Below are 24,544 nucleotides of genomic sequence, written 5' to 3' on the forward strand. Positions count from 1 at the left end.
AAATTTTTCCTTAAAATTATTCATATAATGTAATATACTATGATGGTATCATAAATACAAAATAAATGCTAATAAGAGCATGACGTCACCGCTAATGAAACTAGATATACAACATTTTTTTTTTTAAAAAAAAGAGAGAGAGCAGAGCATTCACCCATAGCCAGACTATTAAAAGGAAGGAGTTGGGAGGTGATGATTCTTTTATATAATAAAAATAAAGTTGTAACGACGTGAGATTTAATTTTAGGAACAACAATTTTAACCTCTAAATTTCATTTGGACGGTGGAAAGTCTAAAATCTGTATGGACAATATTGGAGGGGATTTGTTTCCTCGAAATCTATGATATTAGTATTACACGCCTTAAAACACAATTGAATGAGTGTTAGTTATACAAGTATAAAAAATATATCAAACAAGTTATTACTAATACATATAATTAATGCATGCATTATTTTTATTTATACGCTACCAAAAAAATATACTTATTAAAGGGTGTGTTCGGCATGAAGAATATAATTTTTAAAAATATTTTTTACTTTTTTCATGTTTATTTACTTAAATATTTCGAAATATATTTTTCAAATAAACTTATTTTCCTCTCATTTTCAAAAATAAAACAAACTCCATACATAAGGTAAGGAACAAAAAAGTTCAAAGTTTTCTCTAAATCAGAAAAACATTTTTCAAAAATCTTCATTGACACCACCTAAAACAGATGCAGACCTGGTATCCAACGTTAAACCCCCACCCACTCTTGACCCATCTCAGATAGTTGTTTTGACCTCTCGACCTTGACTCAAAACCATTTATTTTTCAAAAATAAATAAAATATGTTTTAAGAAAAACATAAAAATGTAAAAAAAAAAAAAAAAAGAACAAGAAAAATAAAATCTTGTAGTATGGAAATTAATGGAAGTGTTATGAAACTATATAAATTTAGAAGAAGAAGAAANTGCATAACTTATGCAAGATCTCTTTTGCACTTTTCCCGTCTTCTTCATTATTCTTTAAGAATAAAACAATCGTGCTGATAACGTGTTATGAAACTATATAAATTTAGAAGAAGAAGATAGTAGAAAGAAGAGAAAAGACTTCTTATTTCTCTTGAAATATATTCAGGATTCAGAGATCTTTCACCAATCTTGTTTACAATGAAGGAAAACCCTTTATTTATAGGGAAAACCTTACTTGGTCCCCAAGTAGGATTCCTAACCATATCCTATAAGGACTCCACATAATTAGACATTCACTATAATACAAATTGTTTATAACAGGAAGTACTTATTTTTTACATAATAGGAAACAATCTATAATATAGATATACATTGGGTTTTACTAAAAAAGAAATTAGTTTTTATCAAATATTAGTCTAAACGAACATTTTATCCATTTTCTCCTAAATCATTTTCTATTAACTCATATCCAATTCCGTTTGTCACCCCAACATACAAATCCTTTAAACATTAAGGGAAATCCTTTATACTCGAAACAAATAAGAGAAACATACCACCTTGAGAAAACACAGCTATTAACAAAAGCCTCAAAACTTTACTTGGACCAAGGGAACACTAATTGTGAGATATATACATTTTGGAAACAATCAAAATATTTCCACACTCCTAGCAAATACAGTCTCAGTTTCATCAAGATAGACTTTCCTATAACCTATTAAATGATAAATACAACTATTCTATTCTGCACAGATAATCACTTAATATGTTTTTCCTTTACATAAATGATCATTAACGCTGTCATACAAAAATTGACAGTTAAGACAGCAACACTAAATTCCCAGATCAAATGAAGGAGCGTCTGCGCCATTAGAAATTTGAGTAGTAGGTATTGAGGTCACTGTATTTTGAACCAAGGACTGTGATTTGTTTCTAAGCATTCTAGTAGCCTCTTCTTCCACTGCATCAAAATCGATACTTTGAAAAAACAGGTCATCATTAAATGGATCACCAACTACATTCTCAGCTGCTTCTTCCAAAAGATGCAAGTTTTTACCAGCAGCTGTAGAATGTTGGGAGAATTCGTTTTCTAAATTTATAACTGGCAGGGAAGTTGCTTGATAATAGCTCAACTTTCTTTTCCGACTCGCTAGATTGCCATTGTTTTGTCTTGAAGAGCAAGTGGTTGAGCATCGCATAGCTTCTGGTGAGATTTTACTAATACTTCCCTGAAAGCTTGAGGAATTTCTCGTTACAGACTTTGGGTCCGTTTGAGTTGTGTGATGATCTGCTGTTCCAGATGAGCTCCTTTCATCTGCTCTGCTAGTTGGAACCTCAGAATCAGGAGTACAATCAGTTGAAAGGTTTAGAATTGGTGACTGAGTGAGCAATGAACGCCTGTGATTAAAGATTGGCTTAGGTCCAAAAAAAACAAGGCAATTAAGCCATGATCATCAGTTGATATATGACTTGACCCCCCCCCTCCATTCCTGAAACAATTCACAATAAAATTCAAGAAGGTGCTGCAAAATTATATATTCTTTCGATGATCATCCTCAATATATATATATATATATATATATATTCTTTACAACATTTGACGCATTTCACATGAATGACAAGATCCATGCATTCAATCCGGAATAGATTGATCTTTTCCCTTTCTTTGGTTACTTTTCTTATTTTTATTAATTGATTTCGGGGGAGAGAGGGTTAATACCTAGAATGCTGTGCTTAGTCAAAGATATGATATATTTATAGATTAAGATTGAGCGAATATATGCACAAAAAACATGCAGTGGAAATAAGCATAAAGAATCAGCATTGAAGCTTTCTTGAGACACAGACTTCTTTAAGCAAAGTTAGATATCAAGTTGTATCTGTGTGAACAGAGACTTCATGTTTTATTTTTTATATTAAAAAGACATAGCCTAGTGTTTCACAAGCATAAGAATTTTTTGTAATTTTTGGCCAGGTTCTGCTAATCAGACACTAATCAATAACCTTTTGGTCAAGATTTTCATAAGAGAGGCTACCAGCTGTTCTCACATTTACAAGGGTTTTCAGCTTGGTAAAGTCCCAGAAAACAAGATAGACCACAAATGTTGCATCTTTTTAGCACTACATCAACAAGCATTATAAAGTTCCCGAACATAGTAATTTAATAGGCTTCATGTTGATTCTGAAAAAAAAGAGTACTGAACTAAAGCACATCTAACAAAAATAGAATTAACTAGACATAATTGAATGAAGCACCTAATGATAAAAGATTCCTCACTTTTCTCTAACTTATTTATTTTTGTTTTCCCTTCTTTGGGTTGGAAGGGGATTTTACGACGCCACTACAGCCACTACATCTGGGTGAAACCAGATAAACTGAAGTGCATTTACCAGCTAAGAAATTATAAATTTCAGCCAAGAAGTTTGTAGCCGCATTGCTTCACACTTCACTACTGAAGTGGTGTCTCATTGAAAGCACCCGTAGATGATACATTTTGTCATTTTGAAGCACAAAGGGATCAGTAATTATAGCCTCTTCTTAATTCTGAAGCAAGAATGGCAACTTATTAATAACTTGATACTAATTAATTGTGTTCAAATCCAGAGCAGCACGCCAGCCCCTTGCAGGTAGAAGCTGAATACGTTCAATAAACTGACCTGATTGTAGAGCCGTCAAAATGGACTGGCCCGCGAGGCCGGCCCAACCCAACCCTTGAAATAAGTGGGGTTGGGCTTAAAATTTTTGGCCCATTTATAAACGAGGCTTTTTAGCCCGCCCCATTTGGCACGTTAGCCTCGTAGGCCCAACCCGCAAGCCTCTGAGGCCAGCCCGTGGGCTATTAATTTTTTAAAATATTTTTATATATATTTTTAATAGTGTTTTATTTGTAAAAATTTTATGAATAAATATTTTGAAAAATAAAAAATCAAGTATTTTGCAATATCATCTTGCATGGTGAATTGTAAATGAAGATGAACTTCTTAAGGAAATAATATCACATGTTGATTCAAATGTGATCGATGGTGAAAGTAGAAGCGGAGTTGTAAAACACTAATTAATGAGTCATGTAATATTTAGAAATTTAGACTTGTTAAGTATTTAGACTGCCTTGTGTTACTGGAGATCTTTTAAACCAGCTAGTTTTTTGTGGGAGAAATGATGGAATGATCAACATTTATCCACTAAATCTTACGTTGGTGAATGTATTTTTGTAAGTATTCACTGAAGTATGTGATTGATAAATGAACTTTTGTATGAATTGATGTCGTGTATATAAACGTCAACATTCGATACTCTTTCTAAGAGAGTAATATTGTTCATTTTTTGGTTAAAGGGTCAATCCGTCCCAACCCGTGGCCCGCTTAGGGCTGGGTTGGGCCGCTATTTTATTGAACCTTTATTTAAAAGGGTCAGCCTGCCCCAACCCATTTAACTCTCTAACCCGTTAGGGTTGTGCTAGTTTGGGTTGGACCAGCCCATTTTGACACCTCTACCTGATTGTTCAATTTTGATTTATTTCTGGTAAGCTATTTAGAGATTCAGTCATATGTGACGCCTAGTCTCACTATGCATTCGTCCCAAATATTCTTAGATTTCCCCCTTTGATTAGACCTAATGATCAGTTACCACCTTTTCAATTCAAAATAGGCTATGTTGCTCGGACTCTTCAAAACCGTCAACAGGTGTGTGTCAGATTTCTAAAAGTATTGTATTCTAGGGGAATCCGACACAGGTGTGGTATTTGAAATAGGACAGTTTTCCCTCCCAAAATTCAAGTGTGGATATTTAACCTCTAAATCTTCAAAAGAATCAATACTAAAAATTGCCTAGAAAGGAAGAACTTTTAAAACATAAGAGAAAATGAAGAGAACTTAATAAAAACCTGTAAATTGCTATCATGTCAACTTCACCAGCCTCGGCTTGACTATCTGTTGCTGTAGGATTTATCCTGTCATCTATAAAACTATCATCAAATGAACCGAAATCCAGCTTATCCTCCTCGTCATCAGATACTAAAACTTCTGAAGACACCCTGTGTAAGAACCAGTACTTTAGAAACATATCAGGAGATAGTGGCTAACCCATGATTTTGAACAAGAAGGGTCAAATGAACACAAAAACTTGAATATGATAGTTGGACAGTAGGGATTATTGTATATATATTCCCCTAATACCTTTAAAAAATGTCGTTTTGAGATTGTATTCCATTTAAAAATAAATAAATAGTTAGACAAAATAACATCATTTTCTACTATACCATTACAAATCTTCTTGTGTTTGTGTACAAGTCACGGAAAAACAAAATAAGTGACAAGAAAGAAACAAATATATCACGTTTTAACTATTTATAAGATAACAAATTTTCCTCTAGTGCAAAATGTTGCATTCCTCAGCATTAAGGACATGATGAAAATATCTACTATCTGTTCAACTTCATCTATACATACTCTTAATACCAAAAAAGAAAGGATATAATACAAATCCATTTTACTTTGAGTGGAATTAAACCTATCATGAAAACATCTCCCATTCCTCTCTCTCCATATTGTCCACCATATGCAAGCTGGGATTACTTTCCACCATTTCTTTTGGCTTTTACTCCCACCTCTCCTAATATCCAACAACTCAGAAGATTAACAGTATGTTCTGACATCAACCAATTTGTTTCTGTGAGGCTTAGGAATGATGACCAGATCTGTGAAGCTATTTACTATAGAAAAACAAGTGGCTATTAGTCTCTTCTGCCTCGTTACATAAGAAGCATCTAGAGAATATTTGGATCCCCTTCTTTTCAGCTTTTGTGTGAGACATGCCTTCCTAGCCACCAACTAGGAAGAACATTTAACCTTAGTTGGTGCTCAACTTATCCAGATTTGTTTACCTGGTCATTCTCCCCCTCCTAGATGCGTCCTCACCCCTATTTTGTGATCTGTTCACAGATAATTTCTCATCAGTAGCATGCTTCCAATTGATTGTGTCTGGAGTTGAAGAAGCTCCTTTGAAGCTGCTTACTTCAAGTAAAAAATGAGTCAATCTATCCACTTCCCAATCTTTCACATATCTCCTAACATGAATTTCTCATCTATAAATGAACCGGCTTTCATCCACTGTAGCCTCAGGATTAGTGCAGAAAGAGAATAGGTCAGGATAGGAGTTCACCAAAGCCACCTGGCCATTCTATTCATCTTTCCAGAAAAGAATTTTGTGACCAGTGTCCACCTTCATGATAACATTCTCAAAGACCCCTGATTGACCTCCAAAGTAAAAATCCAGAGGTATTAGGGACAGAATTGGTGACCCATGGCCTGCTTAGGCCATATTTATTATGTATGACCTCCTTTACAGTGTTTCATCTTTAAAGTATATATCCATAACTATTTCATCATCAAGCACTCATTCTAAAACCTCAAATTTTTAATACCAAGACCACCTGAATTCTCTGAGCTGAGCAGTTGACCACTTCACTAAATGCAAACCCTTTCCTTCCTTGTTTCCAAACAACATGAAGTCCCTTCTGAATTTGTCTAGCTTCCTGATTACTTTGGAGGGGATTGGAAATAATCACATAACATAGGTTGGTATTGAAATTAACACTGCATTCATCAAAATGAGTCTGCTCCTAGTGACAAATATTGGGATTTCCCAACAGATACCTTTTTCGTTGTTTCTTCAATTATCCCATCCCATATCTTCAGGTTTGTTTATTGCCTTAAGGCATGCCCAAATAAACAGTAGGCAGTTGCTCTATGCTACACCTCAATATATTAGTAAAACCCCGCATCTGTGCCACTTCCTTAATAGGAAATAATTTCTTTTCCTCCGAATCACACTCAAACCAGAACTGCCTCAATAGTCAATAGTATCACTTTGATGTAGCTAATTTGTTTTGTTTTAGCCTCATAGAAGACCACAGTATCATCTGTATAAAGCAGTTGACATATTTGCTAATTCTCACTTGTCCTGTTGTTGAGTTTGAAACCCTTCAACCACCCATTATTGATAGCACTCCTCATCATACTAATAAGTCCTTCCATAACTAATATGAATAGAAAAAGTGAAAGAGGATCACCTTGCCTGAGAACTCTATCAGCAGAAAAACCCCCAAAGGTTTTCACTAATCAAAATAGAGAACCTGACTGTTCGGCATAACCGGTAAAGTTGTTGTCATGTGACCAGGAACCTAACAGTTCGGCATAACCAGTAAAGTTGTTGTCATGTGACTAGGAGGTCACGGGTTCGAGCCGTGGAAATAACCACCAGCGAAATTGCAGGGTAAGGCTGCATAGATAGGCCCTTCCCCGGACCCCGCACATAGCGGGAGCTTAGTGCACCAGGCTTCCCTTTTTATCTGTTGCTAGAAACTCACTTTTTCCCCTCAGACACCTGAGGAACTTTTACATTTCCCTCTTCTGTAGTGGACAGCGTCGGACAGGAAAAACACAAAATTGAAAGGAGCTGTTAAAGAATGACAAAAGCCCTACATCGGTGATTAATGAGATGGGTAGACTCATTACAAGGCTTGGACAATCATCCTCCCTTTGAGCTAGCTTTTGGAGTGTGAGTTAGGCCTAAGACCTAATTTCACAAAAGCATTATGAGACGGGAAGGAATCAGACATGAATGAAAGGAATGCCTTGTTAGAGCCACAATAAACAAAGAAGAGAAGCAAAGAGCTCGAGATTACAATCTAGACTTCAGTTATTCACACACCCCCGATTACAAAAGAATAAAACGGCCAGATACTCAATTCTCATGAAGAATGAAGTACGAAAAACAAGAAGGAAGTCAAATAACTTCCAATATTCCTCAGTGAAATCAAACGAACAAAATAGAACGTATACTAGTAGATTTTAGCATCACTAGGTACTACAAGCACCAATGTCAGCATATTGACTATGCAATCCATCTATATGTGCTTATTTCAAGTGAGCTAAGTAGCACCAACTATAATAGGAAGCATGAAATTTTCCAGTTATCTAAGAATGAACTTACTCAGCTTCCTCCTCAATGAAGTCTCTCACAATGTTTTGCTGTCGTTTCTCACCTGATGGCAATAACAGATGCATCAATATCCATTTTTTCATCAAGATGAGCTTACTTCCCAAATGACATAGAACACGAAATCCTTTAGAAGGTTGTGAAAAGTGAATTGTCAATTAAAACCCTCTAGCGTTGAAAGGCAAGAAGGATTAGCAGCAAGTATGCTGTTTCTTTCGATAATAAGGAAAACCCTCAAGTTACCTATAGCTCTTCGACGCTTGAAACCAGTATGACTAGGAGTGCCACAAAGAGCTGCCCCTCTTCTTGAAGTACTAGTATTTAGCTCGTCTGGTGGCTTTCTTCTAGGAAGATCACCGTGTTTGAGCAATCTTCTGAACTTCCGTATTTTCCCAATGCTATCTGATTTATCTGTAGAGCGCAGTTGCCAGTCTTCGCTGCAGCTTTTGCCTGAATTTTTTTCCATAGGAGTTTGTTTATCTTCAACAATTAGACTAGTGTACTTGCAACTTCTGGGTTCAGTATTGTCAATGTTTTGTATAGGAGTTGACATTTCATTATATTTTCCACAGGTACTACTACCACCGACTGTCTTTTCATTCTGTTCCAAAGATATTTTTGGTGTTGAAGATAGGTCTTTAACCATGGTCTCTACACTTTTATCCTTAAACACTCCTGCAAAAGAAAAAGTAAAACTTTTAAGGTAACAAAAGATAGGGCTGCAAAAAATAAGGGCATAATTCCCTTGAAAGACTTGGGTTAAGGAAAAGAAACAGACTATCAGTTGTAGGAGATTCAGGGACAAAGCCGCTATTGATGAAGTTGGTCAGACGTGGACTAAGCTCCATATCTTCAATAGTTTCATCTGGCTCATCAGCTCCTATTGGTGTCCCCCGAATTTGGACTTCCAGACTCTCACCTATGCTCTTACCTTCTGGTTTAACCTTGTGATCTGAACTTCCAAAACTCCTCTCAGAGATATCAGATATCTTCAGTTGCTTTGCATTAGACACACAAATTATTGATGATTCCAGATTATTTTTTTCTGTAGTAACTGTCCGAGTAGAATAAACACCTTTGACTCCATCAGTCTTATCGTCCAGATCATTCACTGAAACCATCCCATGAAGAGGATCTTTTTCTGGCAGGTTGAAGTTTTCAAATAATCTGGTGCTTGTAAATTTAGAAACCAAAGTTTCTTTAAGAGATAGTTGGGCAAGAGATGAGACTATAACCGTCCCCTGATCATCAACACTTACAAAATCTGAATTGAATAGGAAACCATGTGCATGAGCATTTTCCCCTGGAAATATGTCAAGAAGAAGTGTCTTTCTATTACTTGGGACTGGAATGGAGTCACTGTTTTTTTCTCTTTTACAATCATCTTCATTAGAACAGCCTGTATGAATTCGAAATACTTTAGATACGAGCACACACATACATCCAAATTCTTTTTTTTCTGAACTATTCTTGTTTCTCTTCTATTTTCTATTGCTTGATGTAGAAGGAAGACATAAGAAACAAGCAATGCTCTTAAATTTGGCAAAATCAGGATTAAGGGGACATTAGCATAAATTTCAATGTTATTTGGCCCTCTTGCCTCTATTTCACCTAGAAAATAAAACATGACCCTGTTCGTGAAAACATAACAATGGTAGCTTCAGCTGTTTGGATAAGGCTTAACATATTACAGATATGGACAACGAAGCACAGCCAGCTATTTTATGTGTTAAAGATGATTATTGCACCAGAACCAGATTCTTAAATAATTAGGAAGAAAATAAGAGCTAGTCTATCATACGATAATAGCAACATTTCATGTTTTAAAGATCATTACAGCACAAGAACCAGATCCTAAAATAATCAACGAACAAAATAAGAGCTAGTCTATGATTGAAGAGAATATTTTTCTTACAACTAGATTGAAGAGGATACTCATAACCACCTTTGCACATGTTACAAAAGGCACATACTACATCGGCACTTTTTCATAACATACATAGTTTACTATAAGGAGAGATATTTAAAGATTTTTTTAAATTTGTTTTCTTTGATAGATTCACGTGTACATGTATAAATAGCTTTTATTCTTGGAACAAAACAATGAGGAATTCTTCCATCCAATTTCTTGGTTTACTTAATGTTGGGCTCCCATATTATGTTTGTGAGAAATATAGGATTATTGAATTGTGTATCTACATTATTACATAGAGACCCTATTTATAAACACTACTATACATTTTTTACCAAAGTAAGATACTACATACTGTTCTTATTCCAATTCTAAGTAGGATTGTATATTCTTAATCTAACACTCCCCTCAAACTGGTGCATACAAATCATATGCGCCTACCTTGTTACAAATGTTATTTATACGCAGACAAGTGAGGGACTTGGTAAAGACATTTGCGAGCTCATCACTTGACTTCACAAATTTTGTAATAATGAGTATTTTTCTCTGACAAAGTGACAAGCAATCTAAATATGCTTAGTGCTTTCATGGAACACTGGATTTGACGCAATATGAAGGGTCGCTTGATTATCACACACAAGTTTCAAGTTCCATCTGACTGATTTCGCCAAATTTAAGCTCTCAGCAACTGTTTGATCCTAACTTGCTCACAAGTTCCTACAACCATTGCTCAATATTCTACTTCTGCACTAGATCGACCAACCACACTCTGTTTCATACTCTTCCACGACACCAAATTACCTCTTACTAAAACACAATATCCTGATGTAAAACGTCAATCATAGGGTGATCCTGCCCAATCATCATTTGTATATCCAATGATATGCTCATGGTCTTGATCTTCGAAAAGTAGTCTTTTGCTAGGAGCTGATTATATATATCGCAAAATACAAACAACTACATCCCAAAGACGATCACAAGGGGAAATTATAAACTGACTTACAACACTCACAGAAAAATAGGAAAAGAGATGGTAGGTCTAGTCATTATGAGATAATCCAACTTTCCAACTAATCATTTATACCTTCCAAGATTAATGAATGGTTACCCGTGTTCGGAAAGGAGTTTAACATTTTTTGGATCCATATGAGTGTCAATGGGTCTACATCCCATCATTCTTGTCTCCTCAAGAATGTATTAAGCATACTTGCATTGAGAAATAGCAAAACCTGGTCCAGCAAACCTTAATACCTAAAATATGCTTAAAAAGATGTTGCTTCAAATTAGTGATACCATCTCGATCATTGCTAGTGATAACAATATTATCAACGTAAATAACCAAATAAATACAGAGATTTGGTGCAGAATGTTGATAAAACACAGAGTGATCAACTCCACTTTAAGTCATGCCAAACTCTTGAATTACATTTACTATGTTAAATTTTCCATCCATGCTCGCGGAGGTTGTTTCAAATCATAGAGTGGCTTACACAATAGACATACAAGGCTACTAGACTCTCTTTGAGCTACAAAACTGGGTGGTTACTCCATATAAACTTCTATCACAAGATTACCATGAAGAAAAACATTCCTAATGTCCAACTGATGAAGAGGCCAATGACGAACGACAACCAAATATAGAAAAAGACAGACAAATGCTATTTTAGTCATAGCAGCGAAAGTATCACTATAATCAAGCCCAAATATCTGAGTATACCCTTTGGGTAAGCCTTAAGCCGATCAACCTGATTTTTTAGACCAATTTTACGACATAAATCCAACAGCAACCGACAATTGATTTACCTACAACAAGGGAGACAAGCTCCCAAGTACCACTCATGTAAAACAAACATCTCATTTATCATAGCATGCTTCCATCCAAAATGAGAAAGTGCTTCACATGTAGTCTTAGCAATGGATAATAGAGGGCAAAGATGGTACAAAGGCATAATAGGGTGATCATAAGAAAGTATAATGTGGTTAGCATTTTAAGTGGCAAACCTTTTTGAAGTGCAATTGATTGGCTAGGAGGACGCAAGTCTGTAGTAGGAGCAGGGTCCTAGCGCACGACATGAATCATCTAAGACTAGTGCTAGGTGCGGACAGCGATATAAGTCAAGGGTGTATAGTAAGGTTAATACTTAAAGAATGTGACATCGGCGGACACAAGGTATAGATGGAGATTAGGTGAATAGCAATGATATCCTAATTGAACTCAAGAGTAACCAAGAAAGAAACATTTAAGAGCACAAGAAGGCCAATTATCTTTTCCAAGAGCTAAGTTATGAACAAAACATGTGCTCCGAAAGACACGAGGAGGATAGAGAACAGATGTGACTCAAGAAATAGTATGGAACGTGGAACTTGATTTTGAATAGAAGATGAGGAAATTATATCAACTAAATAACAAGATGCAAGGACTACATCACCCTAAAAATGCAGTGGAACATGAGATTCAATGAGAAGAGAGCGAGAAGCCCCACGAGATGCCTATTCTTCCTTTCGGTTGAAGGGTGTAGGACAAGATGTCACAGATTACATGACAGATAATCTTGATATTTTCTAGCTTTCAATCACACAAAGCATCCTCTTTGAACGTTGTAGTTGATAGGCCAACCTATAATAGCTTGGGACCTTGGATTGTTAAACCAACCTCCTCTATCATCTTGTCATTTGTATGGGTGTCAAAACTTGCATTTAATTAAATCACTATGAATAGACTTGTCAAAGATCAGTTGTTCAAAATCTTATGACGAAGCAAGGATGTAAAGCCTCCACATCATGACAAGTAGGTGCCTCGGTCAGTTGTCAGCTCTAGTCTCACGCCTCCATTTAAAGCACATTATCCATTCGGACATCTTTCCTCCCTACTTTAAATTGTCCTCATTTCATGAATATCTCTTCATTGGATTGTGAGTCATGCCAGTTTGCAAAACATTATCATAGCCCATTAGGTCCAAGGGTAAATAAATTGGTGTACTTTCTGAGTTAGTTCACTTCAATGTTTGGGGACCATCGTTGTTGTGTCCAAGATTGGGTACAAGTATTTTGATACTTTTGTGGATGACATTTCTTGATTGACTTGGATTTATATAATAAAAAACCCTTCGAAAGTATTTTCTTACTTGTGTTCCCTTAGTCCTAAAGTTAAACTCAATACAATGATTTGGTGCATATATTAAGATGTATTAATGCCAAAAAGTACATGTCATACCATTTAGAACCTACATGAGACGACAAGGGATTCTCCACTGGCATCTTGTGTTGAAACACCTTCTCAAAATGGAGTAGCTGAAAGAAATAATAGGCATCTGCTTGAGACAGCTTGGGCACAAATGTTCCAACAAAAGTTCCGAAACATTTTTGGGCCAAACAGAACCTCTACAATTCGTTTTCTGATAAATAGCAACCTTCTATTGTGCTTAAAGGTGATGTAACTTATAATATTCTCTCTCCAAACAATTCATCATTCCATGTGGCCTAGGGTGTCTTGGAGTACATGTTATGTTCAAGATGTATAACCATTGTTACCTAGTTAGACCCAAAGGCGTTGAAGTGTGTTTGCTTAGACTATTTTTGTCTTCAAAAGGGGTATCATTGTTAGTTGTTACTTACTAAACTTGGTAAACATTTTGTGTCCACTAATGTGGTATTTTTGTAAAGTACACCATTCTGCTGTGCACCTTCAAATTTTATCAGTTAGGGGGAGGAAGATGAGTGGTTAATATACCAAGTGACACCTTTAGAGTTTCAACTGAAATAAGATGTTCCTCCTACATCTCCCAGTTCTTCTATTAAGCACCAACTGATTTCAGTGTCTCAAATCAGTAATTGCACCTTCTGTTTCAACATGACCACTAATTGTCCAAGTTTATTTCAAAAGGAGAGAGACCAATGGTACATGTCAATCCATGCACCAATTCTTTTGTTATCAGACCCTCCTTCCCTTGATCCTCCCAAACTTTTTGACATTCCAATTGCTCTTCGCGAAGGTACACATCAAAGCAAATCCACATATTCCATCGCTAATTTTTTCTTATAACCACTTATCTCCTGCATCCAGTTGTTTGATTGTCTCTCGGAACTCTATTTCTATCGCTAAAACCGTGAAGGACGCATCGAATCATCTTAGATGGCACAAAGCAATGTTTGAGGATTTGAGGTTGACTGTCTCTTTATCCGTGAGAAGATCCAAGGAAGTCTAATTTCTATAGGGGCCATGTGAAGAAGGAAAAGCAATTGGGTAATATATTCACGTCTTCACGAAGGCTTTAGATGGAATTCAGGTAGAATAGCTTTGTAACAAGTTGGACACTATTAATATTTACGGACAGATTTGAGGAGAAGCATTAGAGAATGAAGTATGAACACAGGCACCTTTTCAGATAGTACACATCACACAATTATTGGTAGAGATATTTAGGGATGCTTCTGGTTTTGTTTCCTTAGATAGATTCAGTTGTACATGATAGCTCTTACTCTAGGAATAATACAATGCAGAATTCTTCCCTTGTCTCTCTTAATTACAGGACAAAACCAGATACAAACAGTCTCGAAATATTTTTGTAAGTTGGTGTTAATTCCTATATGAAATGACAAAATGCAGGCAACAGGTTGAATGATTACAATGTTTCTTACATTGAGATTAACCCCAGGCTAAATGAGGTATGCAAATTTACGTCGTAAAGTTCCAGTTCATGATCCAAATTGGACCAATGGACATCTTGTCTATACGGGCACCAGAAATCAGATTTTTCACTTTCTTATAGGGGAAAGTCGCTAGGATGACCTTTTTTGTTGTAGTGGCATAAACAAAAATGTGCAACCTTCATCTTTTAAACGTCTCCATTAAATTATGATTGATACTAAGAAAGAGTGCTGTTACATGAAATGGCTGGAGATATATCTGCCGCATCATGTTAAACTTGTGTAAATTGCTGAAGGTATTTCATAACACTATTTGTAATTGAATTATTAAATGTTAATACCAATTCCATTTGATGAAAAATCAACAATTTTGGTCAGACTCAGTAATAATGTAGAGCCAATCTATTAAGGAAGTAAACAGATTATCAAACATATTTACTAAATTGTTCAAACTGCTGAATAGTTTTGCTGATGAATTTATTGAGTATGTATAAAAGTTACCTTTCTGATTTTCTTCACATGGTTCGGTAGATTCAACTTTCATAGACAAATTTTCTGAAGTTTCATCCTGAGTCATCAAAGAGAAGTGATTCAATTTTCAGTTATTATACAAAATAAGAAGTTAAGCAAATGTCACTGTGAGAACCTCATTGCTAGAAGCTTTGACATCTCGAGGTAAAGGCATTTCTTGCAAATTTTGCATGGCATCTATTAGCATCCCTGTTCTAAAAGAATGCACCACTCTGTGCACTCTGGATGGAAATGCCTGGGAATGACGGAAGGCAATAAGCGATGGTCTCCATGTGTCCTGAGCCTCCTGACCAGTAAAATTGAAATATTTTGCGAGCAATTTTGCTTCTTCATCACTTAATTTATTCTGGAATGCAGACACCTGTACAGGAAGAACATCTTTGGTGTTTTTTCCGCGAGGAACAAAGTGTGGAATTGATAGCTTGAGAAACTGGACTTCTGGTTTTAAAATATGTGGAATCTACAATATACAAACAAACAAACTTAAGAAGCTAATGGTTTACATGAAATTGGTGAGAAAATCTGTTTATATGGCATACCATCCTCGGACTGGAATGAAATGAAAAGCTACTCATTCCCCCATTTCTCATGTCTTTGATAATTGTCTTGCCGCTTGTTTGCTTTTGCAAGTAACCTTTTAACTCTCTTCCTTCGTAAGCTAAAACCAGTAGAACTTCATTAAGGAAATATATTGAAATCACCACATCAAAAAATAATTTGGGTGCCAGAAACTGAATATTGCAAGTGCAGAGAGAAAAAAAACACTTGTACTTGAAGAAAACAATTCTTAACAAATGAAAGGGGAAAAAAAACCCTAAACTAGATGAAGAGGATATCAACTCTTCCTTCATGTTTCCTTCCTGTTCTGCCCATGCGCTGAATCATCCTCAAAGGTGATACATTAGCATCAAAGCATATGACAAGATCTACTTCCATGATGTCCAGACCTTCTTCACCAATCGATGTTGCAACAATGACATTGTATTCACCAGTTCGAAATTTCTACATGAAAAAGTCAATTCAAGGAAGGTCGCCTGTCAAGTGACAACATAAAGACAGCAAAAGAATTACCTCCAAAACAGCCTGTTGATTTTTTTGTGATTGGCCTTTTGATGTTTTGCCTGCAAAGAAGTTCATGAAATAATGGCATGAGAACTGCAGATTCTTAGAAATAAACATGGAAGAGATGTGTGGAGAAAAATTTCAGTTTGACGTATCATCATCAGGAATTAGGACAAACTGAAATATTTGAGGAAAGATACACCATAAAAGTTAAAAGATATTCTTCCTCACATTTAGTGAAAGGACTACCATTGTAATTCCATCCTGAGGACTGAAGATAATAAGTGTTGTCAAAGGCAGAAAGACTAGAAATGCGCCAAGGTTTTGACGTTCTGCTGAGGCTTTAAGCGTAAAGCACTATTGAAGCATGGGCTTTAGCTAGAAAGGCTAATGAGAAATGTGTGTGCGTGTGATGCATGAAAAAAAAATCATTGTATTTTTTGGACAAGAGAATTGAGAAAACTATAATCAAGAGAAAATATGAGGAAACAATCATGTCAACCATTTGATTTAGATGTTAAAATACAATTTTAAGTTTTTCGTGACCATTTTCTGTTGCTAAATTTCAGGTTCTTATAAACCTAATCGCTAAAAAGACATTACATTGTGTTGACAATAAATATAGTTACTTTATTAGATATTTATTTTCTAGTGCTACCTTCTTAAGGAAAATCCATGGCCCATGAGGCGTTTGCCTGAAAACCTTGGTGCCTACACCCAAGCGCCTACCTGAGCTTCACATAACATCAGGACTTATGCATGCCTAAAGTGAGTCTTTAGCAACACTGCCGCAGTGCCGCTACAAACTTTGTCATAAAGACTAAAGCAAAGTAGTTTAAGTTTCATTTATCATAAATTACTTTTGCTACAGCATGCATTTCTCCATGGTATAACGTCATTCTTTGACTAGTCTTTTTGGGGGAGGAGGGAAGCAGAATTAGCTATTACTACATAGCTGACTGTACATCAAACTTAGGAGGGATTCAAATTTTTAAATTTTGAAGCTCAAGCATATTGGTTTTGGGGCTCACGCCCTGACTGAAAGATGTGGTTCTAACACGTTGTAACTGGAAAGACACAGGAAAATGGCAATGCAAGTATATGTCGTATCGTAAAACAGATGTATGTTCAGAAAATTGCAATCATGAGTTATGACTGAAGACCAACTGATAAGGTCAAATATGAAGTCACTGCTGGGTAAAACCTTGATTTCAGCAAACATGGGAATGATAATAAACTGCTACATAAGTAGAAATGACCAGTACACCTTTTAATAATATTGTGCAAGAACAGTCTGTCGGCCTTTTTCCAAGAGGAAAATAGCCCTTGTCTAACAAAGAAACAGATTAAAATACCAACACAGTAGGAAAATGATCCACTGAAACGTATAGGGTAGGGGTACCTGAGCTTTGGCCTATGAACTCAGTAGCTTTAACTAAATCCGCTAAACTCCTCAAAGAAAGCAATATGTCACTGCAGCCAAAATCAGGTTTTCAGAATTTTAAAGTAAGAATAATATTGCAATCAAGTAACTGAAGTGTGAGAAATGGTGAGGGACTCATAGAAGCTTTACCTGACACTTTGTCTAAAATTTGAGAAAATGATAACCCTTGAATTTTTTGGATCACTCATTTCTGCAACAGATGGAAGGATATCAAAGGAAATTACAAAGTAGGATGCACTAAATTTACCATGTCTGAAAAAGAAAAAGGAAATCCTAGAGAGTGAAACTAATAACTTAGTATCTGATACTACAGGATCTCACTTTCCATAAAGTCCAATTGACAATTTGCACAAGAAATGACATTTCTTCTTGCTAATTACTGCACCATATAGGAAATTCAGTGAGCTACATATTTAAAATGTTTAAATTTAAATATAAATGGCTAGCCTAGATTTGAATGTACTCCAGTTTGCATCAGAAGCTACAAATGAACTTCAAATCCACCATCAGCAAAGAATAATGCTTCAAATTCACCTATTTCTATTTGTCAATTCCAGAGGGTAAAAATACCTCGAGCACGAGTGCAACACAGTGCTGAGAAGCTGATGACACCTAAAGCATGTGAGGCGTTCATGATTCATCTTTTAACATGAAAATCACTGTGTAATAAGGTACTATTACCAAAGGAGCTTATCTATGGCCTAAATATCTGCACTGATTGTTTTGGTGGCCATAAGACTCCTAACTTGGAACAAAGTTATCAGTAGACAATGTTTATCTTTCATTGACATGGTTCAAGACTTTTACGAACAGTCCAGACTGTAACAGAAGAAATAAGTTAAAAAATTGTGGTTTTGTGAAAGACGGGAATGGTAGAAGTATGTATTATCCCATTTAAAATTCCCTAGGACTAAACAACATTCTTAAGTTTGATTTCTTTTTCCAAATAAGTAACAAAAGCTTCACAGAATACAGTAGAAACTAAATCACAGTTTTCCACAATATCAAACTCAAATGATATAGTACCTCTATAAGGATAAATAAGATGGGAGAAATCTAAAATTTAAAACAAGTACAATCCTTAAATGAATTTGCAAAATTAAAAAAATTGAATAACACACCCAAACTGTCAAACATATAAACAAACAATCACGATTTCATCAATAATGATGTCCTCACCAAAATCCATTAAAAACATGCTTCAAAGCTGTTTTGCATCCGCATAACATAAACAGGTTGCTCATTGAACAGTTAAAATGAACAAATACTTAAACAAACAGAAGAATGTGATATGTAACATACTGAAATGATCAATCAGTATTTCCAACGTTTTTGACAACTTAGGACTAGGAGCACCATGAGATACAACTTGCTGCATTAAACGCTTTGCTTTCAAAAGAATTTCATTTCTTCCCATCAGTCGTCCGAACAACCTGTAAACGACATGCACATATTTAGAGAACAGTCAATAGCTTTGGTTAAACTATCTAGATTTACAAATTGGTGAAATTAACTGCACAATACGTATATGACTATATCTTGGATGCAATTGGTCGTTAGAAATGTGATGGCACATTGAAATGGATTGGGGCAGTATGTTAGTAAGAGGGATATTATTGTTCAAGCCAAATCCACTCATCCATAAACGAAATAGCACTCTTTCAACAAGTTGAATTAATCAAATTCCGTAAGCTCAAAGAGGACAAACTTGGATTGCAGTTTTTCTTCAAGCATCTCAAATGCAGATTTTATCCCATGGCTCGAGAGCAGCTTCACTATATGTGAAAGTGTTATTAGAACTCCATATAGTCCATCAATTTCTTGAAACTTCACTTGAGGCAAATTTTGAGGTGGAGCTTCGCGAAATCTTGACCGTGAATCAAGTATCAGATGTGGGCTTAACTGCAAATTGGACAAGACAAATAAACCATAAGAAAGGAACAAGTGTGTGTGTGCGTGTGTGTATAGGGAGAGAGAGAGAGACTTAAAACAACAAAAAAGGGAAGACAACTACATATACAGAAGAGGGATTGTCCTATCCAATGTTAGAAGTGACAACAGTAACATAAAATAGCTAAAATGGAAGAAGAGCACATTCTATATGTACATATGAACATGGTTAGCATGCTGACTGTATAATCTTAAGAAATTGGAGAACATGACACATTAACAAATCAATAGTTCTATTCTACTATTCCCTGCTCGTTCAATGTACCCTCTTGTATGCTAATTTGCTTTTGGTTAGCATATATAGGACCGCTTGTATTTTATATTACTCTGATTATCTCGCAAATTGAAAATCGTCCTTATCTGTACTTAAGAGTAGAAACCTCTAGGATCATATTAGTACAATCTGTCATAAGAGCACACACCCCAAACATCTGAGTTTAGTGATGAGAAGACATTAAGAAGAAGAAAAAACCAGAATCTTTGAAACAGCAATTTACAATTCGACTTTTTCAGAAATTATACGTTACTAACATTAAGGCCTCAATTGCACTTTACGAGTGTCTGAATTTGAATAATTAAATTTTCAGGCCATTAAGTGTTGTTTTTAAATTTTAAAAATCACTTCATAGGTCTGAAAGCATCTAATTCGGTCAGATCTGTGAGAGAGTCTTAATCCTATTCAAAGTCTTCTTAAGATGCTGTGTTATTTCGCCAAAAAGCTTACATGTCGTCTTTTCCTCTCTAATTATGCCTTCTCTCGCTCTCTCTCTCTCTCTCTCCAAGTACCAGCACGTGCTCTCTCTTTCAGACAACTATAGAAACTTTTTCTCTTGAACTAGTCAGAATTTAAAAAGATCACAAATTATTTTGTTTATTAATATGTAATTCACAATATTCTTGGTATTACAGCTTGCTTCTCCAGAACTTTGAAATTTTGTTGCATAATTTTTTTTAATTCAATGAAGTGTATGAAGTCAAGGCACTTCCCTCTCTTGATGGCGAAACTTGATTGACTAACACTAGGAACCAATTCGGATAAAGAAGGAGAGCGGAGACTCGTACTAACGACTAGGATTTATCTCTTTCGCAGCTCACAATAATCATTCTACCGAGATATCATTAGAAAATCTATTTTCTCTATTGGATTCTCAGTTAGCTGACTAGCAATAGAATTGTCCCGCCGATTGGATGAAACCACTTCTTTTGTGCCTGTCTGATTAGATGTTGTCTTCCCACTTCACTAAGAAAGAATTTTGACTGACCCAGTATTGAGTTATTATACAAGTTTTGGATTTCCCATGACCGTAGGAAGGAGCCACGTGGAGGCATTAGCATCCGTTAATATTAGACTTCATCACTATAATCTACTTAGAATTGCAAACACGAAAAGAAAAAATAACCAGAACAAAAAATAGGATGAACGTGAAAAAAATAACCAACTTCATTGAACAAGTATCCTAACCTGAACTGTGTTGTAGACTGACTAGTCAGAACAGCAAATCCAAAAATGTAGCAAATAATTATACAATGAATAAATAAACATCTACAAAATTTTCAGGTATAGTAGCCGTACTGTCCGGTAGTCTCTATTAACTTGTAGTCCGTATGCACGAAGCCGAGATGCTAATGGGTCCATTACTTCAAATAGGAGCTCCCCAACTTCAACAGCATCCTGGCCCATGGGAACCTGAAAGTATATTACAAAATTTTGAATATAAACAACGAAGAAAAAACTTCCGCAGAGAGCCAAAAGGGAGTTATATTTATACTGTTATCTGTTCAATCTTTCGAGCATGCATATATGGTAGCACATCTGGGTCAGATTCATTTCGATATTCAAGTGTTGATATTTGCAAGTTATCAATCACTTTCTGAACTGCTTGCCTTTTAGCTGACACATGGAAGATCCCAATAAGAAGGTGACATAAGGCATGAGACCAATTTACATTCCAATAAAGTCCAGCAGATAAATAGTTACTTACACCCAGGTGTAGCAGTTAATGCTAATATCCTGACTTGGACATGAAATGCCATCAACTACAAATAAATCGAAAAAGTTAGAATTTTCACCAACCAAATACAGATAAATCAAGGAATTGAGATGGCAATTTCTAAGGAAAATAATAGAAAGAACACAACTGAAATTCAAGCTCTCTGTGTATTGATGATTGCTAATGATACCTGTACAAGGAAATATATATACAACACACATTGAAGAGTCCTCCAACCTACTACCTGGGCTATGCTCATCTTTTAGCAGTATTTGAGCATATCATGCACACATTATGTTATCAGTTTATCACCAAGTGTACTATAGCCGTAGGATATTAACTTGGCAACTATGTTTTAGGAGTAAATCTTAAACACATAAAACAGTAATCAACATACAAGCTGATTGTAGGTTCCTAAGCTAACCAGGATAAGAATGTCTATACCCCCTCCCTCAAGCAGGAGTTGTGGTGTCCCACAACTTCTAGCTTGGTTGTTATGTCTCAAACTGCACTCTGGAAGGGGACTATGCTTAACGGGAACTGGTTTGATAATCTAAAAGACTTCCGCTTAATATTTCTCTTATATTTGGGGACTGGAACTTCTTAAAAAAAGAAAATTATCAAGGAATATATTCATTAAATATTTTGAGCCTTTCAACAATTTAACTAATTTTACCTTTCAAATATGTATTACGTATTCAAATCTGTTTGAATGAAGAAAAAAGAGGAGACCGAATCCGATTCTTTTAGATGCTTTATCTAAGAAACTCTACAATCTGTGTTCTAGAACAACCCTGTGTACAAGGTATACCAAGAAATTGAGAACCTACAAACTGTGAGAAATACAGGAGAACTAATTTTTTTATTGAATTGTGTATCCACAATATTACATTGTCTTATTTATAGACTAGTATCTTCATCCAAGTAGGATTTTATATACTATTCCTATTTTTTTTCCTATCCTAACCTCCCCTCAAGTTGGTGCATAACTGCAAACAAGTCATATATACCAACTTGTTACAAATGTAACTAATATGACGACCGGCGAGGGTCTTGGTGAAGATATCTATAAGTTGATCACTCGACTTTATAAATTTTGTAACAATAGTGCATAAAAATATTTTCTCTAAGAAAGAGACAGTCAATCTCAATGTGCTTAGCTCTCTCATGAAATACCGAATTTGATGCAATATTAAGGGGCACTTGGTTATGACACACGTGTTAAATTTAGTTCTCTGAATAAGGGTTTAATCCAAATTAGCTCACAAGTTGCTACGACATTGCTTTATATTCTTCTTTTGCACTAGATTGAGCAACCACACTTTGTTTCTTACTCCTCTAGGATACCAAATTACCTTCTACTAAAACACAATATTTGGATGTTGAACATCTATTAGAGGATGATCCTGCCCAATTAACATTTGCATATCCAATGATCTACTCATTGCCTCGATCCTGGAAGAGTAGTCCTTATAGACAACTGCATCCTGATGACTATCATAGGGGGAATTCATAAATTGGCCAAATGGTACTCTACAACTAAATGGTTCTTCACAAAAGACACACATCCTTCAAAACAAATAGCAATCGCATGGATGCCCCAACAAGAAATTAAGGATAAAAGGCTATTCTTTAATGTACAAAATTAATTCAGACCCCTCAGGGTGGCCCAATGGTTTGGGCTTCGAACTTCCACGTAGGAGGTCTCAAGTTCGAAACCCCTTGTCAGCGAAAGTAAGGGATGTGCTTTCTCGGTCGAGCTCATCGCACTGGTCTTGCCTAATGTGGATTACCTTTTCTATGTGGTTTGCAAGCTATTGCATAGGAGCGGGAGTTTTACCCTGTGAGCACCCAAAGGGTAGCAGCTACAGGTTTCCCTTGTCATAAAAAAACAGTTTCTACCAAAAGTTATCCTAATTCTCTCCAAACCCTCATAAGAGCTAACGAAGCAATATCCCACGCACGGTATCTTCTCTTTCTTCTTCTAAAGGTTCAACTAAATAAAGTGTCCTTCAATGTTCCTTGCATGGTCGACAAAATCCAAACGATCTGTAGAAAATGGAGGTTGACATCCTCTCCCAATATTTTACACATGAAGCACCAACAAACACAAGTGTATCTACTTTTCCACATGTTTTCAGCAGTCAATATCACTACTAGAATAATGGCAACCAGACAAGAGAACATACTTTTCTTGTTGCCTTAGGAATCCAAGCAAATAAATGTGGGATAAATGCTAAGTTGCTCGGACTTTCCACTTACGATGCCACACCATGTCAACTGTTGACATAACGTGGATGTGAATGTAGGTGGGGGATACATACCATATTTGATCAGCCGATTTTAGATACTTTGACCTAAATTGACGGAGAACTTCATGACAAATACAATAACTTTTGTAACCAAAACAAAAGCTATGTGGAATTGAAGAAAATGGAATACCTTGTGTATCGAAAATTTCCATGTAAGTCATTTTCCTTTAATCTCTTCCAGGAATTCTCCTCTTGATCAGTATTTCTTATCGGAATACCTTGTAAGCTTTCCACCTACTGTCTCATAATTCATACATATAACTCTATTGTTTAATTTAAATTATTTATAGTTGAATCCCAGCACCAGTATTTGTACCTGAATCCCTATTCCCAAATCCAATTAATTTAGATCAAGAAGGATCCGACCTATAGATCTGCACCAGTATCAAATGCTCACACCAGAGAACCTTAGGGGATAAGTGCCTCAAAGAAACACAGAAATGTAAAGACTTCTATTCAAACACAACTTTTTGTACTATATGAGTAGAACTAACCACTTAAAAACCACTTTTGATCCTCACATTTTTCTTGGGCACAAGATTAAAGGTATACACCACAATGGACCATGAGAAAATGAAATAAGCATTTGAATTTTGGAACTCATAGAAGCCTGTCTGTTTGGAATTTGGAAATGGGCCAAATTTAATGATCACCGGTAGGAGTGGGCTGAGGATTTGGCTTTAGCAGGGAAAAGCAGAACAAGAATCTGAGGTAGAATGCTGAATTACATATATATATATATA

General features: G+C 35.8%; 1 protein-coding gene across 2 annotated transcripts in view; it reads right to left on the minus strand.

Moving 5' to 3' along the window:
* Nucleotides 1-1,530: 1,530 nt before the first annotated feature.
* LOC107005155 (DEAD-box ATP-dependent RNA helicase FANCM) overlaps nt 1,531-24,544 on the minus strand; it is a 31,884-nt gene continuing 8,870 nt past the window's right edge. Inside the window, exons 7-23 of one of the 2 annotated variants that reach the window (XM_015203665.2) lie at nt 21,481-21,535; nt 21,268-21,389; nt 21,072-21,185; nt 19,257-19,450; nt 18,851-18,981; nt 17,678-17,738; nt 17,507-17,577; nt 16,114-16,163; nt 15,879-16,044; nt 15,582-15,709; nt 15,158-15,502; nt 15,013-15,079; nt 8,731-9,351; nt 8,196-8,627; nt 7,947-7,998; nt 4,837-4,986; nt 1,531-2,350 (exon numbers count right to left, since the gene is read on the minus strand). In XM_015203665.2, the coding sequence (XP_015059151.1) occupies nt 1,786-2,350; nt 4,837-4,986; nt 7,947-7,998; nt 8,196-8,627; nt 8,731-9,351; nt 15,013-15,079; nt 15,158-15,502; nt 15,582-15,709; nt 15,879-16,044; nt 16,114-16,163; nt 17,507-17,577; nt 17,678-17,738; nt 18,851-18,981; nt 19,257-19,450; nt 21,072-21,185; nt 21,268-21,389; nt 21,481-21,535 (3,324 nt within the window). In that variant the 3' untranslated portion in view covers nt 1,531-1,785. Of the gene's footprint in view, nt 2,443-4,836; nt 4,987-7,946; nt 7,999-8,195; nt 8,628-8,730; nt 9,352-15,012; nt 15,080-15,157; nt 15,503-15,581; nt 15,710-15,878; nt 16,045-16,113; nt 16,164-17,506; nt 17,578-17,677; nt 17,739-18,850; nt 18,982-19,256; nt 19,451-21,071; nt 21,186-21,267; nt 21,390-21,480; nt 21,536-24,544 lie in introns of both variants that reach the window. The other variant, XM_027913081.1, reaches the window with a different exon arrangement.

Source organism: Solanum pennellii, chromosome 11 (assembly GCF_001406875.1).
Source record: "Solanum pennellii chromosome 11, SPENNV200".
Lineage (NCBI taxonomy): Eukaryota > Viridiplantae > Streptophyta > Magnoliopsida > Solanales > Solanaceae > Solanum > Solanum pennellii.